Source organism: Protopterus annectens, chromosome 5.part0 (genome assembly GCF_019279795.1).
Source record: "Protopterus annectens isolate FY-2018-M chromosome 5.part0, PAN1.0, whole genome shotgun sequence".
NCBI classification, from domain to species: domain Eukaryota; kingdom Metazoa; phylum Chordata; order Ceratodontiformes; family Protopteridae; genus Protopterus; species Protopterus annectens.
In genome coordinates, this window is record NC_056735.1 from 1,811,116,898 (window position 1) to 1,811,135,138 (window position 18,241).

The 18,241-nt window shown below is 34.8% G+C and overlaps 1 protein-coding gene across 3 annotated transcripts in view; it reads left to right on the plus strand.

Moving 5' to 3' along the window:
* The window catches only part of SENP7 (SUMO specific peptidase 7), a 2,310,641-nt gene that overhangs the window by 1,093,528 nt on the left and 1,198,872 nt on the right, over window positions 1-18,241 (plus strand). For all 3 annotated transcript variants that reach the window (XM_044071599.1, XM_044071598.1, XM_044071600.1), the window contains exon 11: window positions 9,913-10,059. In XM_044071599.1, coding sequence (XP_043927534.1) covers window positions 9,913-10,059 — 147 coding nt within the window. The remainder of the gene's footprint in view (window positions 1-9,912; window positions 10,060-18,241) is intronic.

Here is an 18,241-nt window from a genome sequence, read left to right on the forward strand (position 1 = left end):
GATAGCAACCCACATTCCAGGGAAGTCCAACATGATAGCAAATTGAGCAGTTCCATTCTACTACCTCACGAGTGGTCTCTCGAGAAAAAAAGTGATGGAAGCAATCTTCCATCAGTGGGGCCAGCCTTACTGTGATTTTTGCTTCTTCCTTGAACAAGTGCAGCAGCTTTTTTGCCCTTATACTCCCAATGTTAGAATCACCGAGGGAAGCTGTGCTCCATGATTGGCTCTCCAGTCTTCTCTTTTCTTATCCACCAACACCATTGATTCCCAAATGCCTACAGAAAACTGCAAGGTCGAAGAGCAAAGTCATCCTCATTGCAGTTTACTGGCCTCAACAGATTTGGTTCCTCTTCCTTTGGCTTCTTCTTATTTACCCACCTTGTATTCTGGTTCCGGTTTCAAACCTAATGTCTCATCTGATTGTCAGACATCTCAAACCTCAAGCTAACAGCGTGGTTTCTCCACTTTCACTAATAGCCAGACAACATATGCTGTCGTCCTCTGTCCATCATATACTTTTATCTTCCCATAAAGCTGCCACTAGGAAAATCTACAAGAGTAAGTGGAAGAGGTTTGTTTGTTGGGCTCATCAAAAACATATCAATACATTTTCAGCCCCTACACAAAGTATCCTATAGTTTTTGGCAGAGAATTTTAATGAGAAATCTTGCTCCTCTACCATTAATGTTCAATTGGCAGCAATCTCTAATTTTCATGTAGAAGTTGACAATTCTTCTTTAGTATCTACTAAGATATGCAAGACTTTCCTAAAAGGTAGTATTTTACTTAGACAACCTTATAAAGATCCTACTCCTCCAATGGGGTTTGAATCTTCTATTGCAAGCCTTAATCCAGTCACCCTTCAGACCAGCAGGAAAATGTGATCTTAAATCTCTGACTAGGAAGACAATATTTTTACTGGCTGTCACTTCTGCTAGGAGAATTTCAGAACTCCAGGCATTATCCTGTAAACCTCCTTACTTGATCTTCCATAAGGATAGAGTGCGTTAAGAACCAGCCCTTCCTTCCTAAGGTGGTGTCTGAATTCATTATCAATCAATCTGTTAACTTGCCCTTTTTCTTTCCAGAATTCGAAATCAAAGGTGAATGTATGTTACATTTGCTGGATGTACATTGACAGTTGCATTTCTACTTACACGGAACAAAAGACATTGGGAAATCTGATCAGTTGTTTATTTCCTTTCCAGATAACTAATTAGGCAAATATGTTACAAAGGTAACATTAGCAAGGTGGATTACAGACTGCATAGCCTTTGTCTGTAATAAATCTGGCATTTCATTACCAAAACCTGTAAGAGCTCAATCAACGAGATCTATGGCAACCTTGTCTGTAATTTTATGCAATCATTCTATGGATGACATATGTGTAGCTGCTACTTAGCTAATTGTAATACTTGTCTTACTCATACAAATTGGATCTGGTCTCGAGGTGAAGAGCAGCCTTTGGTTCAACCATGCTCAGGAACATTCTTTGTTAGAGTCCACCTGAGATATCAAGTAGCTGGGGACTCTGCCCCAGTGGTTGAGGAATGAATGAAACTTGACAACATCAGTTAAAGAAATGATATACTTACCATAACGTTCCATCTGTGCTGCCCATTTTCATTCTTCCTCAACTTTCCACCCACCAACCCCCAACCTGTGTCACCATAGACTTCTGGAAGAATGAGACACTATAAAGACACCACAGTGTCTTGTATGGCACTCCAGATACTAGTTTCCTTTTTTAGGAACATTATTGTAATAGTTAGTACTTATACCATCTAGCAAACAAGATCTGAGGTATTTTAGGTGTTGTTGCATTAGGGGGTAGAGAGGAGCTCAAGAGTTTCAGTTGGCCATGAGCTATAGTAATGGCCGAGTCAGATCTGAGGTTCAGATCCAAACCCAGCGGTTCAGAAAGAATGAAAGTGGACAACACAGATGGTACATTATGCCAAGTACATAATGTCTTTTTATATTATAAAACCGTTTTGCATAGTGTGCAGTCAGGAGTATTTTAAATGTGAGGTGAAGAAGTGCCAGTTCCTGCTGATATGTTAAAAATGTTAAAGCAAGCAAATACTCTTAGATGTAGGATGTACAGGCTTCATACTGTAACAAGAAAGGCTGGTCAGAAGCAAGTTAAAAGTTAACATAATTTTGTGATCTTGGGCTGCTGAGATGGGGTGGGAGTAAAAGTGTATTGATATGTGTAGAATAAAGATGTTTAATTTCACCACTAAAGCTTCTGTTCATCCTTTGGAAATCTTGAGGAGTTACCCACTAAAACACTGATAGTAAGTTCTTTGATTTGATTTTTTGTTTTACAAGGGTGGATGTCTAGATTAATGCCCTTAGTTTAAGCTATAGACAAAGGTGATTTTTAAGCAAATGGGATTGAAAAATAAGACAAATTGATGAAAGGCATGTGAAGTTAGGTTTCTTGCATCTGCAAAGTTATTAGCTTGCTTTTCCCATTAGCAAAGGCTCTCAATGGGATATATGAAGTCTGCAGGTGGTTGGCCAGGGGAAGTCTGTGCATTCTTTTCTGAGTGAAATTTGCAAAGATCATTCACTCATCTGCATTCAAAGTTGTTACTTTTTTTTTCTTATTGCTATCCACTTTTACTTGAATATCAGCTGTCTGCAGGTGCAAACAATTCATCTTGTTCTGAGCACTCTTTGCTGGGAGAAATATAACATTTAAAGGTGTGGAGGCAAGTGAAAAGTCTAAAACAGTGGGAAGTGAATGAGAAGTAGCCATCTCCCCAGCAGTCTTAATATGTTAATGCATTTAATAGAACAGTGCACAATTTAGTTTATTTAAAGACAGCCAAAGTATGTTTTTATGGCTAAACTTTAATGTGTACTGAAAGCATGCAAGCCCCTTTTCCACATGGCAGAGGAATAGAGATAACAGAAGAACAGATCGCAATCAGTCTAAGTGGAAATGCTGGCTGCAGCATGTACTTTATCATGGGTGACCTTCATTTTAGATTAGGTGGTGCATGCGGGTGCAGTCATTGATTTCGGGCAACTGCTGCTGTCTGGAGGCTTAAACTTAATTTGTTGAAAATGTACATAGTTGTGTGTTTTTTTCTAAGTTCAAGGGGATGGGGGTTCTAAAAATGTATTTTTTTTTTGGTACTTATTATCATTATTGGGGTGGCCGCAGTGGTGCAGCAGTTAGCGTTGCTGCCTCACAGCAAGAGGTTCTCTGGTTCGATTCTCGGCTGGGGTGCCTTCTGTGCGGAGTCTGCATGTCCTCCCTGTGGTCGCGTGGGTTTCCTCCGGGTATTCCAGTTTCCTCCCACATCCCAAAGACATGCTGTAGGTGCAGTGGACACTCCAAATCGGCCCTAGGTGTGAGTGTGTGCGTGCGTGTGCCTCCTGTGGAAGGTTGGGCGCCAGGCTGGCACCTTGGCACCGTAAAACTCCACTGCCAGTCATGAGCGGACGGGTGATCCGCTGTGGTGACCTCTAACCAGGAAAAGCCGAAAGAAGAAGAAGAAGAAGGTACTTACTTATTATCGCAACCAGATTTTCTTGGTTGTCATAATACACATGCTGGCAGGAAAATGAGTGTGGTAAACACCGCGAGGTGTTATTTGAAGTCCTTACTGATGAAAAGTAACTCTGGATTACATTCAGGAAGAGGAAAACAATTGTTTGTCTTCTTCCTGTTTTGCATGCATTACACACGCTTCAATTGTTTCAGATTTCTAAGGTGGTATAATTCATAATGTAATGGCGGATTGAGTTTATCTGTTCTGCAGTAGTGAGTGCAAGCTGTCAGGTACATTGCTATAGCAAGCCGTAGGCACAGTTACATAAAAAAAGAAACATTATAATGCTGTGTCACTTGCTGAAGAAAAGTGAAGTGAGAAGATATTTGGTAAGAACAGTTATAGTCAGTGAGAGAGCAGCAGTGACAGTTGTAAGTGACTTTACTGCTAGCTACATGCCATGTTGTCAGTAAAGTGCATACATAAACAGTGACACTATTTTTTCCTTTTTTTATTCATAACCCTGCCTAAAACAACCTTCAGTGTGAAAGAAAACACATTGTTTGGCATCTTCACAGCATTAACAGTTACATTTAAACACCGTGAAGCAACCAGTGTTACCACAAAAATCTGGTTGCGATAATACACAAGTACTGGTGTTTTTTTTTTTTTAGTGTTTGCAGTGAAAATGTTTAGTCTCTTTAATTTTATATACAGGTCAGACATATTTTTTGTCAATCAGTGGAGAAGTTGTGGACAAATATTAATAAAGAGTTGAAGGAATTTATTTGGGAGGAGGGTAAGAATTAAGTGGGATAAGCTGATACTCCCAATAGAACAAGGTGGCTTAGATTACCTGATCTGAGTGGATATTTTAGAGCTATAGAATTAAGGCTGATATACATAATACAAGAACATTTTTATAAATCAAAATGGAAAGGGATGATGATGAAATGGGGAAGTTCGTGAAAAAAGGATTTTGGATGCAGATTCTTAAGGAGAACAACACCGATACATAATATTATATTTATGAAGTCTCACAAAGTATTCTAAGAAGTAAACTGACATGGAAATGGAGAAAGGGGAGCGTGCCAGTAGGGATGACTGCAAGTAAGGATATAGAAAATAGGCAAGAAGGGGCTAGAACTGACTGGAGAAAATTGCTAAAGAGCAAATAGCTAAAGAAGGAATGGTGCTAGAGTGGGATGAAACCAAGCAGAAGTTTAGACTTCAAGTTAAAAACGGCCTTCCCTACCAGGGATTGATATAAGAGTATATGCAAAGAGAAAGGGGATGAGGGAAGTGCTGATTGAAAGACCAGCTTCAGTAAGAGTTTTTAGCTGAGTGTAGAAACAGAAGCTGCTGTTAAAAAGGGATAATTGATAATGCATTTAAAATATTGCTTATAAAGCACTGCATGAGATCTGTATCAGAAGAGGTTAGAAAAGATTGGGAAGAGAGACTGGAAAGTCAGTTTACAAAGGAACAGTGGGAGGCCATCTGTTATGGTCGCAAGTATGTGAAAAGTCCAAAAGGTTTATGATTTTTTTTTGTTAGATTTACTTGTATAGATATTTTTATACCTGAAGCAGACTTTTTCCTCTGGCAGATAGCAAATATTGGAGATGTGAAGGAAAAGAGAGGGCTAACTGGAAACATGTTTCTGGGAATGTAACAAGTTGGCAGGTTTTAAAAATTCCTCATAGAGGAGAGCAAGATGGCCGCTATCCTGTAGGGAGTGCTGAAACACAGTAGAGCACTATACCTTAATTCTTTATACTAATACAAGTGAGACAAAGTGCTTTCTACAACCAAAGCGTACGGATTAATCATCTATTTAACTTGCTGCACGTACCTGATGGAAGAAAATTCCTGGATCCCTTTTTTAAAGGCTGGATTACTACTGATTAGTACGAAGATCTATGCCACATGTGATCTCAGTGCAGATAACAGCCAGGCCGGTGGGTTCCTAAAAAACATTACAGAAGAAGATCTGAAAAATACATCAAAGGAAAACAAACAAAATGCCACTAGATACTGAAAACATGGAAAGTCAGACTACCAAATCAAATTTCACAGCAATAAACTCTCCGGAAAAGGATACTACATCTAAAAGAGCCAGATTTAATAAATCTTTGGATACCAATAAAAATACAAATCCAATTAAAAACAAAGCAGAAAACTCTAACTTAGAAGATCTGAAAATAGCACTGCAACCCATTCAAGAGGCGATACAAAATTTAACAACTCAGATCAATGCAATTGGCTCATCTACAAACAAAATCTTAACAAGGATGGACAAAATTGAATCTAAAATTATGGACCAAGACATTAAAATTTAAAGCATTCAAAAAGATGCTGATTCCAATAAAAACTCTATTCAGGATCTACAAGCAAAAATTCTAGATCTCGAAGCTAGATCTAGACGAAATAATTTAGTCATAAGGGGCATAACTGAAAATATTGAGCAAAACAAGCTAACAGAGGCACTTACATCAATATTTGCGTTATTCCTAGATAATGACCAAGAAGCTAATCAAGTTACTATTGAAAGGGCGCATAGAGCTCTAAGAGCCTCCCCTGTGTTAAATAACCCAAGAATTGTGTATGCAAAGATTCTCAACTTCTGCCATGTAAATAAACTGTTATCCGCTGCTAAAACTAAAAAATCGGTGGACTGGAAGGGGATGAGAATAATCATTACGCAAGATCTACCTTACCAAATTAAACTTGAAAGACAAAAACTTGCCCCTTACTGTGCTTTCCTCATAAATAAGCAAATCAAATTCCAAATGAAGTACCCCAATACGCTCTCTTTCGCAATGCAAGATCAGAGATACTCTATGAGCAACAAGGAAGAAGCAGCGTCGGTGTTTCTTAAACTTTTTAAAACTAACCCAGATAAAGCGACACACACAGCCTAAGTTTTGAGCCCGATGCAACTGAAGACATGTAAAAGAAACAAAGCGAGCTACTTCCGATAATTCTGATACCCCTTTACTATCACACATACCTGCAATCCTCGATTTTCCTCAGGGAAGCCATGCATAGGAAGGGCCTTCATTTCGTGGCTGGCTTTAGTAGCTAGTTCCTGGGCCTGGGTTCCTCGTGGTCGCCTGGACGGAAGATGGACTCCAGCTCCCATCAGGAGATTGTTTACAACGTAACCTCTACGTTCGTGATGACCTCCCAGGGTTCAGCACAACCTTAAAGAGACAGTGAAGGAATCAGCCCATTTCAGCACCTACTTTCAGAGCATAGTTCGTATAAGATTTGTAATTCATTATTTAGTTACCCAATTTCATTGAATGGGGAGGCCTTTCCGTTTATCCACTAATGACTGACCCCAGGATGTTCAACACTCTGAAGGTACTGTAACCATTCTCCAAATAATATTCTACGAGGGGCTTTCAGTTCGTCTTAGGCAGTAGCCCACGCAAACACTGTACAGATGCAATCGCTAATTATAGGAATTACTTAAGACTTCTGAGTCTCTCTTTTGCTGTATGCTTAACTTTCTGAAAAGGTGAAAGCTTTACATGATTAGACAGTTTTGATAAGTCGTGTTTAGCATAGATTAGACCTGCTATACATTAAGATTTTGTTACATTACAGATATAGTATAGGTTTATGCCTCATTTTGGGGTTTTTTTTTACGCTGATTATGAACATTTGCGTAAGATCAATCCCACTACTCATAATTGATTTGGAAAGATGATATATAACTAATAATTAGATTGGTTAAGATTCATTTGCTATTGTTTTAAAGTCTTACTGTATATGTTTATGTAAACTAGGAATTCTCACAATACCTACAAGTTGTGCTCTGACTGATGTTTCGAGAAACTGTACTTAGGATAGCTTAGTTTTCTATGCTTTGTCGGAAAAGAGGTAGTGAACTGGGATACAAGCTGTATGGTGAGTCCATATTTCTAAGTTCTAAAATGAAATGCTTTTTCTTTTATTTAACAATTGTATTTCAAATGCGTTTAGGTATCCCACCCTCTTCCAGAGTAATTGAGGTTGTGGTTAGGCACTGGATTAAGGCTGGAAGAGTTGCTCATCTATGTTTAACTGATATCTCTCATTTACGGTTTCCTTCTGTGCTGATTACATCTAACATTGTAATGCATTGTTATCAGTTTGGCGTACAGTTACTACTGAAACCATGTGGAAAGTAGCTTCATGGAATGTTAAAGGTTTGCAAACCGATAACAAAAGGAAACTGCTCCTTCATTTAGTGTTCAAATCCAATCTAGACTTTATTATGATACAAGAAACACACTTATTGAAGGAACAGTGGAACCTCATGTCAAATAAAAAGTGGATTAAATCCATCATAGCAGCAGGCAATACAACTAACAAAGCTGGGGTTGCTATTATCATTAAAAACTCCTTCCAACAGGATATCTTAAGGCAGGATTCAGACCCAGAAGGCAGATGGTGTTATTTTCTAACCAAAATTGACAGTTTAGATAAGCCACTTTTAATTTTGAATGTCTATGCCGCATGCGCTTCCCAGCACAACTTCATAATGGGTATTTATAACTTATTAAACTCCTTTTCAGACCATTACTATATTATAGGGGGCGACTGGAACTCTATCCAAGACCCCAAAATAGACAGAACTAACAATATAACTACATTTAACTCACAAGCCACTACTGCTCTCTTTGAAATTAAAAACGATTTTAGGTTAATAGACCTGTACCTTAATATCTCGTCTCCCACGGTCAATAAAGGCTTTACATTTTTCTCTCAATGTCATAAGACATGGTCCAGACTGGATTTTTTCTTAATTTCAGACACATTCTTAAGATTTGATATCTCTTTATTCACAGAACCTAGATCTCTGTCGGACCACTCAAAAATTACATTAACAATAGATTGGGTACATTGTAACGCCCCAAAAACTTTGAGATGCTGGCACCTAAACCCTAACCTTCTAGAAAAGATTGATATTAGAAAGGAAATTGACACCTTGTTGGACCAATGCATACTATCCATTAATGACAACAGTACTCCGATTGATATTACCTGGGCTACCACGAAAGTTTTAATCAGAGGGATGTTAATTAATAAATCTGCTTTTTATAAGAAAAATTTTCTCACCAAAGAAAAGAGCATCAAGGAAGAACTAACCAGACTTGAGCTGAAGATGCAGCAGAAATACTCTTCAGATATAGAGAACTCTATTAATCAGCTGCAGGTTAAGCTAGTATCTTTACAAGCAGAAAACTTATCATTCCATGAAATCAAAAATCTAGCCAATTACTCACAGTGGGCCCAACTTCCCTCTAGATTCATAGCGAGATTACTTAATCAACATAAACCTACACCTTTTATCTCGAAAATTATTTATCAACAAAATTGCTATCATAACTCACAAGATATAATTAAGGTTTTTGAGAACATATATGAAGAAGTCTACAACCCTACCCCCAAGAGTCTCAATAAACAGGATTTACATTTATTCCTTAATAATCTAAATTTTCCCAGCTTAGGGGAACAACAAACAAACTCTATTATCAGCCGAGATTACACAAATGGATATCAAAACAACTCTTCTCTGGAACAAGCTTCCAGTTCACGTGAAACCGAGCCCTTCCTTGACCCTCTTCAAACGCAGCATAGGTCAATTGATGGGTGGCTGCAAATTCACTCCTGGACAGAGGAAGTCGGTATTAACTAACATAGACCCTTACCTCTGTGAACTTCATTCACCTAACCACTGACAGTTGGGGCAGCTTGGGATAAATATGGCTGCGCTTGTCAAGACTGTAGATCTGTTAGCCTAGTAACCACCTATGAACCTGTAGGTAGGGAAGTGGATCTGAGAAAAACAAAGGGCTTTTGGTAGAATTCAAGTTTTACAAATGTTACCATTTGTGGAATATTTTTGTCGACAACTATCCTATTGTTGATGCATTTCAACATTTCCTGTCTGAGTAAGCTTAAGTGTTACATTTTCTATGCCCATCATCTCCCTTCTGTAGTGTATATCCAGGCAGCTGAAAATGTTAGTATCAGACTTTCAGCTGTTAACCTCTTACTGCCTTGTTTTTGTGACCGTGCTCACTATGAAAGTAAATACGGTGACATCTTCAGGAGAGGTTTTTGTAATCATTAAACATTTAGAACATTTTACAATGTTTGCTGTGTAACTGTTACTTTATTATCAGAAAAGTATAGACTGTAAATAAACTAAAGAACAAGAACTTGATTATGAACAAGAACTTACATAACATATGTTTAAATATAGCATGTTTCTTTTCATCCAGCTTTTCATCACAGAAAAAGAAGGCTTTTTCAAGGTTCAAAATTCCATTTTAAAGTACTGCTTTGTCTTTAGTTTTCAGATGCTACGTATATCTTGTAATTTGTTTTGCTTTCGTTGTAGACAGTTCATGAAAGTCCACAGTGTGAGCCAAAGAAATTGCCAGTTTCAGATAATAGAACCTGTCTGGATAAGGATACAGCAGTTGAAATAGAATTTTCTTCTGCTTACATTGGGAACATGCAGCTAAGTGCAGGAGGCTGTGCTGTGGTAAGTTCATTTATCTGAGTTTAATTGCATTGGTGTGTCTAGCACTGTAGCTGAGTTGTGATTTATGTTCCTTTCTGTTTGTCTCGTTTAGTTTCTAGGGGTTCTTTGGCCCTGTTCATTGTCATTTTATTTCCCTTTGCTATTTCCATTTAATGACAAGACCCCACCAGCTCTTCACATTAGCCTGTCATGGGGATACTTTCTTCCCCTTTGTAGAAGGTAGCCTTGATTATCACTAAGCTAGTAGTGTCACAGCTAAGATTTTGAGACTGGTTGTAGGGGCTTTTTTGAGGACCCTTTTTCATTTTTCAGTGTAATGGGTTTCAGTCATGCACTAACATAACTTTGTTTTATGGAATATTGCACTCATGATTTAGTGAGCTGTTGGCATGCCCTATGTCTGTCTGTTACAGAGCTGTACCTAGCTCATTTGGGACCCTGGGCAGTTCCCATATTGGCACCAACCTCATCCCAAAAACATAAAAAAGACTTTTGAACAGCAGAGCTGTTTGTTGCAGCAGTTAATAACACCCAAGGACATTCATTTTAGCAGTTGTTATATGAGCTGCAGCTTTTTAAATGTGAATGCAGGTGCTGCACTTCTGCCTGATTTGCATCTCTACTGAAGTGCACACAGAAGGCATCCTACCCCCTTTGCCTCTCCTAGCTCTGCTACTGGTCTTTTTAGTAGGGCTGTCAAATACTGGGCTGCTCATTTTGCTTCCTAAATAAATGGAAGTTGTCACCAGGAATAAGATAACTTGATCTCGTTTATCAGCTATGCCAGATGTCTGGTACGTTAATTCCCTAAATGAACTTTGGTTGCCAGCATGACGGGCATTTCAGTGCTTGAAGTTTGGTAGGTGGTATTATAGAAGGCTGCCTTGTTTTGCAGTGGATATCTGCACCGTTATTTATTCATAAGTACTTGGGAGTGATTTCCATCCTCATTGCGTCATATTGCACCATAGCTAGCAGGCTGAGGCAGTTCATGTATTTGTCTACTCAATGTGATCCTGCAGTCATCTTGCAGCTTTCCTTTTTTGTCTTGTTCATTCAGTAAGATAAATTTGCACGAGGCTTGAAGCAAACTAATAATTTTTTTTTACACAGGCCCATTGGCTTGCTGCTGAGAAAATCACTATTTGTTTCAAACATTTGTTTAGCTGGGAGAAGGAAAATTAGATAATGTAAAAAAATTGCCTATTAATTTACAGCAAACCAAAATTTATAGCATAGTAACAAGACTGTGTAAAAATGATGTGTGAATTTAGTAATGACCTCATTTTCAAGTGAATATTTCTGTTTTATTCAGTATATTCAAAAGTCAAAGTATTATAGAGTTATTTCTTATTTTACTGAAGTAGTAAGAAATATAGATGTTCATTGTTTGATCACTACCACAGCAACCTTAGTTATTTGGGTTCTGTCCTACACAGGATTTAACAGCTAGCCCGTTTTGATGCCTGTAACTCTTAGAACCCCCAAAGTTGACTGTAGTTTTTGGGTCATAGTCTTAGACCACCATAAATAGTGGTCTGTTTCATCTTGGAATAGATCATGGCTTTGATGTTTGTTGCCATTTCCTGAGGGCTGGTCTTGTGGTCTAGTGTAGCTACTGCAAAAAAAGTTGAGGCTTACTTCAGAAACCACTATATGGGGGGCGTGGCCAAGGATGAACACAGGATAGCAGCAGATTTCTTCAGCTCCACCAATTTCATTACATTGACAGGAATTAATTACTTAAAACATTAATTTTTGAAGTAATTTTCTTTCTAAATATGTTTGTTTTATATAGTTCTTGAACTATATGTAAAAAAGAAAGGAAATCTTAATAATATTCCTGTCAGAAATTACTTTGGAAATTTTCCTGTCAGTTTATCAGTCTGAAATGAGTTCCAGTAAGACAAATTCTCAAGACTCCAGCATCAAGAAAGAACTTCAGTCTCTGATAATTATAGTCCAGCAACTTACTGCTAAGATGGATAAAATGGATACTAAAATAGACACTTTCATAGAAAAAACTACAAAACAAATAGACTTGTTACATATGGACCTGCAACAACAGAAGATCCAGATGACAGGCATAGAAGAAGCTGTGAATGACATGGAAAATAGAATACAAGAAGAGGAAATCAACATTGAGTTTCTGCTGAAACAAAATAAACATTTACAAAGCTGGATGACCTGGAAAATAGATCTAGGTGCAATAACATTAGGATTTTTGGACTGCCAGAAAATATTGAAGGTAACAATATTACTTCTTTTTTTAACAACATGGCTCCCTAAAACTTTAGATTTACCAGAAGCATTCTCTTTTGGTATCGAAAGAGCACATAGATCTATAGCTAATGCTAACTCTAACAAAAACTATCCTAGATCAGTTATAGTTAGATTTCTATCATCTTTTGATAAAGAGATGGTTCTTAAATCTGCTTGGGCTAAAGCTCCTGTTAAGATTAATGAAACAACTGTGCGTTTTGACAATGACTATTCTTCCATGGTATTAGCTAAAAGAAAAGTTTTTCTGCCACTAATAAGGGAGCTTAAAAAAGCACAGTTTAAAACATACCTTCTGTTTCCTGCCAAGCTTAAAATCTTCCTTCCTGATGGTCCTAAAATTTTTGATGACTTAGACTCTGCTTTACTGTTTATCAAAAAAAATAAGATTTTGGAAAAATAGAAGAAATGGAATGGGCTAGTCCTTCGTTAAAGAGACTGGCAACTGAAACTTCGTGGAAGACTTCAGAGAAGAAGAAGAGACTAAAAACAAATGATTTGTACTATGTTTTTTCTCTCTCATCATTTTATTTTATTATTAATCTTTTTAAATATAGTTCCTGCATTTCCAAGAAGCAACAAATATTTTGAAAAGATTTAATCAAAGTTATTCTCTGTGTGCAAAGAAATGCTTTGTTTCATAACTAGTCAAAATATCTGGAGATTTAATGGCAAGCTGTGATTTAACTTGTTTCTCTTTCTGAAGAGGAAAAATAAGGTCAGTAATTTGATACATTTTTTTTCCTTTAAAAGTTTATATGTTCTTCAAATGCTATTCCTAATTATACTTTCTTGATTACACTGCTTATGCTTGTTTGTAAATAATCTGTCATGCTTTAACTAATAATAATTAGAACTAAATAATAGTAAATAATATGTTTTATTTTTAACTCTTAATATAAACAGTAAGTAATACTCTATTGTATATACTTCTTATAGCTTTCTCTTACATTTTTTATTATTTCTGCCTTACACCCTTTTACTTTCTACTCTCTTTTTCTTTTCTTTATTAATATATAGAAATACATTTGATCATATAGACACAGTAAATAATAAGATTCGCATAGGAGTTGAGTTGGGACAAAAATGTTGAGTTTTGTTACTTATTAATAATTTTGGGCTTGATTTCACTTACATAGAGTCTGTAATAACCTGTAGAATGCATTGTGAAGGTTTTGTCATGTTTAGATGCATTTCCACTGCTAAATGAATGTTTGTCACTAGTTTTTAATAAGTTTCCCACCAGAATGTTGAGAGACAATCTGGGATGTGGGCTGTCTCATGCACAGTATCCATGAGCTACTTCAAAAGCTTCAACTCTCAGAATTCTCACAGAGAAGCTGAAAGCAGCTGGTCTCACCTTTGACCTACATATCACACTGACACATCACAGATACAGGAATAGCAGATTAATAATATGTGTTAAAAACCTATGTCCCAAACATATACATTACTATAACTCATTTAATTCATCTGATTGACAAGCATAAATAATTTTATAACTCTATACTGGAAGAAATTGTCATGTGATATATTTTAAAGCAGTAGTATAGCATGTTTGTAAAATCTGGTTACTAAAATGTGTTTGCTGTGCATTATTTTGTATAAAGCAGACAGATTTATTGAAGGGACAGCAATGTAAGATGGTGCTCAGTAAAGATACAACTCAGTGAGATCATATATATATATATATGTATGTGTGTGTGTGTGTGTGTGTGTGTGTGTTTGTGTGTATGTGTGTTTGTGTGTATGTGTGTGTGTGTGTATGTGTGTGTGTATGTGTGTGTGTGTGTGTATGCATGTGTATATATATATATATATATATATATATATATATGTATATGTGTGTGTATGTATGTATGTATATATATATATATATATGTGTGTGTGTGTATGTGTGTGTATGTAGATATGTATATAAATGTTTCTGAGAATCTGCTTAACTATGAAGTATGATTTATAACAATTTCTATGAATACAATATTTTATTCTATTGGCAATAATGAGTTTGAGTAAATGCTCATATACAAGCAATTCAAGGTTTTTTTGGAAGCTGTTAACTGTATTTACATGACAGAAAATAGATGCATCCTAATATATGTAATGTCTGAATCATATTAGCCAAAGTTTTTGATTTAAATGAATGTTAGAACTTATTTTTCTCTCCTCTTGATTTATAACATCAAGATTATTTGAATGATATTTGAATACAAGTGTTTTATATTACATGGATGTATATAGTAGTATAAACAGTTTTTAAAAAAAAAAAAAAAAAAAAGTTTATTTTAGTTTATATGATGCTGTTTTACCAAATGTGTAGTGTCTTGCTAGATAATTGAATTGAAAACTGTTAACTTCAGTTAAATATAACTAGTATTAAATTGATAAGGTGGTAGCTGACGTACTGCTGCTTAGGGTAGGGGGTTAAATTGAGTGGTAAATACTACTCTAAGTTGGAGTTTGTAACTCCAGGCTGGATGCAAGGTTTAATCCTTACATTATTTTCACTTGTTCATTGTTATTTGTATATAGTTTTGACATCCACAATATATTTGTACATTCATTGTCACTACAAACAAAATTGAATCCTATACGAAATCCCATAAGAGATTCAATAAATACAGCTATATTTAAAGGTACACCTAAAGGAGGAGATGTAACATTACTTATCTTGTTATTTTGATCATAAGATTCTTAAGTTTTAAAAATGCCAAATGACATCTTTAAAAGGAATTTCTTTAAACATTAATGGATTGAATAATCCATGTAAAAGGGCAAGCCTGATAAGATACATTAATTTACATAAGGCCAACTTAGTCTTCCTATAAGAAACCCATCTCTTGAAAAAAGATATTGATAAACTAGCCACAAACAAATATACAGTATTGGTTAGTTCAGAGCACACTCAGAAAAAAAGAGGAGTGGCTATTTTATGGAATAAAAGTATGCCCATTCCTAAAACCATTAAGTCTTATCAGGATGACAAAGGAAGGTTTTGTATGGTTACAATACAAATTAATGGGAAGACTTACACTTTAATTAATGTATATTGGATACCTGGAATTGGTATTAATACAGTGAAACATCATCTTGATAAGATCATATCATTCTCTATAGGAGATATTATTTTAGCTGGTGACTTTAATTGTATACTACATGAAAGTGATACTACCACTATAGGAAAGAGAAGAATTACATCTAATGCAAAACATTTAAAGGATTTTGCTAATTCTTATCATTTGAATGATATTAATAATCAGATAGATTCAAAATCATTACCATACACCTTTTTTCTAACAGATACAAAACTTATTCAAAATAGATAGGGTCTTTATTTCTAACCAGATGGTAACAGATTTAATTAATTCCAAAATCATTTCATGTCCTATATCTGATCATAATTCAATTGTTTTGAATTCATGATAAAAATACTCATAATGTTCAGGTCAAAAGGATACCAGCATACTTAACTCAACTAAAAGACTATAAAGAATATATACTTTCAGAAGTAAAACATTTTTTAGACATAAATAACACTCCTGAAGTCTCCATTGTTTATGTTTGGGATGCCTTAAAATCATATCTATATGGACAAAGTATCAGATGGTATAATAATAAAATGAAATCTTGGGATAAGGAATTGTTAGATATTCAAAGTAAATTAGACTCTTATAAACATAATAATAAAGAAAATATTATGGACAAGAAAGTTATTGAAGAAATAAACAAACTAAATGAGAAATACAAAGAAATTTTAACTCATAAAGTTAAAATAACTTTAGAGAAATACAAATTTTTGTCTTATTTAATAAGCCCCAAATACTTACATAGACTTAAAAATAAAACAAAAAGGTTGAATAAACAAAACCATATCAAAGAAATCTTTTCTCTAAGGAAAAAGAAGAATGTTTCTAGTGTACCAGAAATACTAGATGAATTTAGAAATCACTTTCACAAAATTAACCATAATAATATTAACATGGAACCTAAAGATAAAATAAAGGAGTTTATAACCACAAATATGAATAAAAAGCTTAATAAACAACAGATTAAACTATTGGACAAGAGTATTTCATATACAGAAGTTATTACACAAATAAATAAGCTTAAATCAAACAAAGCACCAGGTAATGATGGTATTATACCAGAGATATATAAAATTCTTTCTAAAAATACATATTCATTAATACATAAGGTTTTTATTTTGGCCCAAACTGAGTTAATAACCCCTCCATCTTGGCAATATATATTTATTTTGCCAATTTTAAAACCTAATAAAGATCCAACTAGATGTTCTTCATATCGGCCCATCTCATTACTTAATGTTGATTATAAAATGTTTATGAATATCTTTGTTGATAGATTGAAGACAATCATTCCCGGCATTATAGATATAGATCAGACAGGCTTCATTGTAAATAGAAATACTTTTGATAATATAAGAAGAACTTTAACATTAATAGATTTTGCAAATAGGAAAAAGAAAGATTTAACACTTATTAGTCTTGATATAAGTTCAGCATTTGATTCAGTAAGTTGGGACTATCTGTTTACCTTAATGACGTGCACAAACTTCTCGGATGCATTTGTAAATCTAATTGAACATTTATACAAAGGAACGTTGGCTTATATTAAGGTAGGAACATATGTTTCACAAAAAATACCCATTCTTAAAGGTACAAAACAAGGATGTCCACTTTCTCCACTATTATTCACTTTAGTAATGGAGCCTTGGGCTAATTTGATCAGAAACAGTACTGACATAGAGGGTTTTGAAATAGATGAAAATACAACATCCAAAATTCAACTTTTTGCAGATGATGTTATAATTACATCAGCAGGATCTAATTCTTCTATACAGTCTCTATTTGATAACATGATGAATTTTAAAAGTATTTCTGGTTTAATATTCAATGAAGAAAAAACTAAAATACTACCTATATATACACGAAAAAATATTCTCATTAGTGATTTTACTAAATATGTACCCAATTCAGGTCAGATAACTTATTTAGGTATAATGCTATCTAAAGATATTAAATCTATTATATATAATAATTATAATACCTGTTTTCTTAATATACAAAATCTTTTTAATACTTGGAATAATATGTTTTTTACTATGGAGGAGAGACTTACAATTATTAAAATGATAATATTCCCCAAGATTTTATACTTAATACAATCAATAATACTTCCACCTACAAAAATAATTATCAAGAAACTGAACACACTAATGTTAAATTTCTTATGGGCACCTAATAGACCTAGGATTGCATTAAAGAAACATACTAATAGATGGTCTCAAGGGGGTATTTCTTTTCCAGACTTTAATTTATATGCTATCTCTTCTATTGTAAAAGTTATTACTTTATTAATAGATCAGTCATATGTCATAAAATGGAAAGATTATTGGGAGCTAATTAGTATACACTTCATGAAAATCTCCTTAACACATAAAAATATGATTGTAAATAACTCCATGTTATGGTTACTAAAGGAATTTTGTACTTCACCTATTACACCTAAACATATGGTTTGTTACCCATTAAATATTATTATTAGTTATCGTAACTTTATATTCATGCACCCTAAGTATAGGGAATGGAATTTTATTGTATTTCCTATAATGTATACTCAGGGTATGCTTTTGTCATCTACTTCTGAAGGAACTCATTTAGCTATAGATAATGATCTAAAGTACTGGTATCAGTTGATATCTGATAATAAAGTTAAAAATCTAGATTTCTTAAAACAAGAATTTGATCTAAGAGAAACTTGCTGGTTAGAGGTTCAGACCTTTAGACAACATCTCATTAATAAAATAGATTTAATGTCTATAACTGTTAAAAAATCTATTCCAACACTGATTGATTACTTGATATTAAATTTACAACATAAA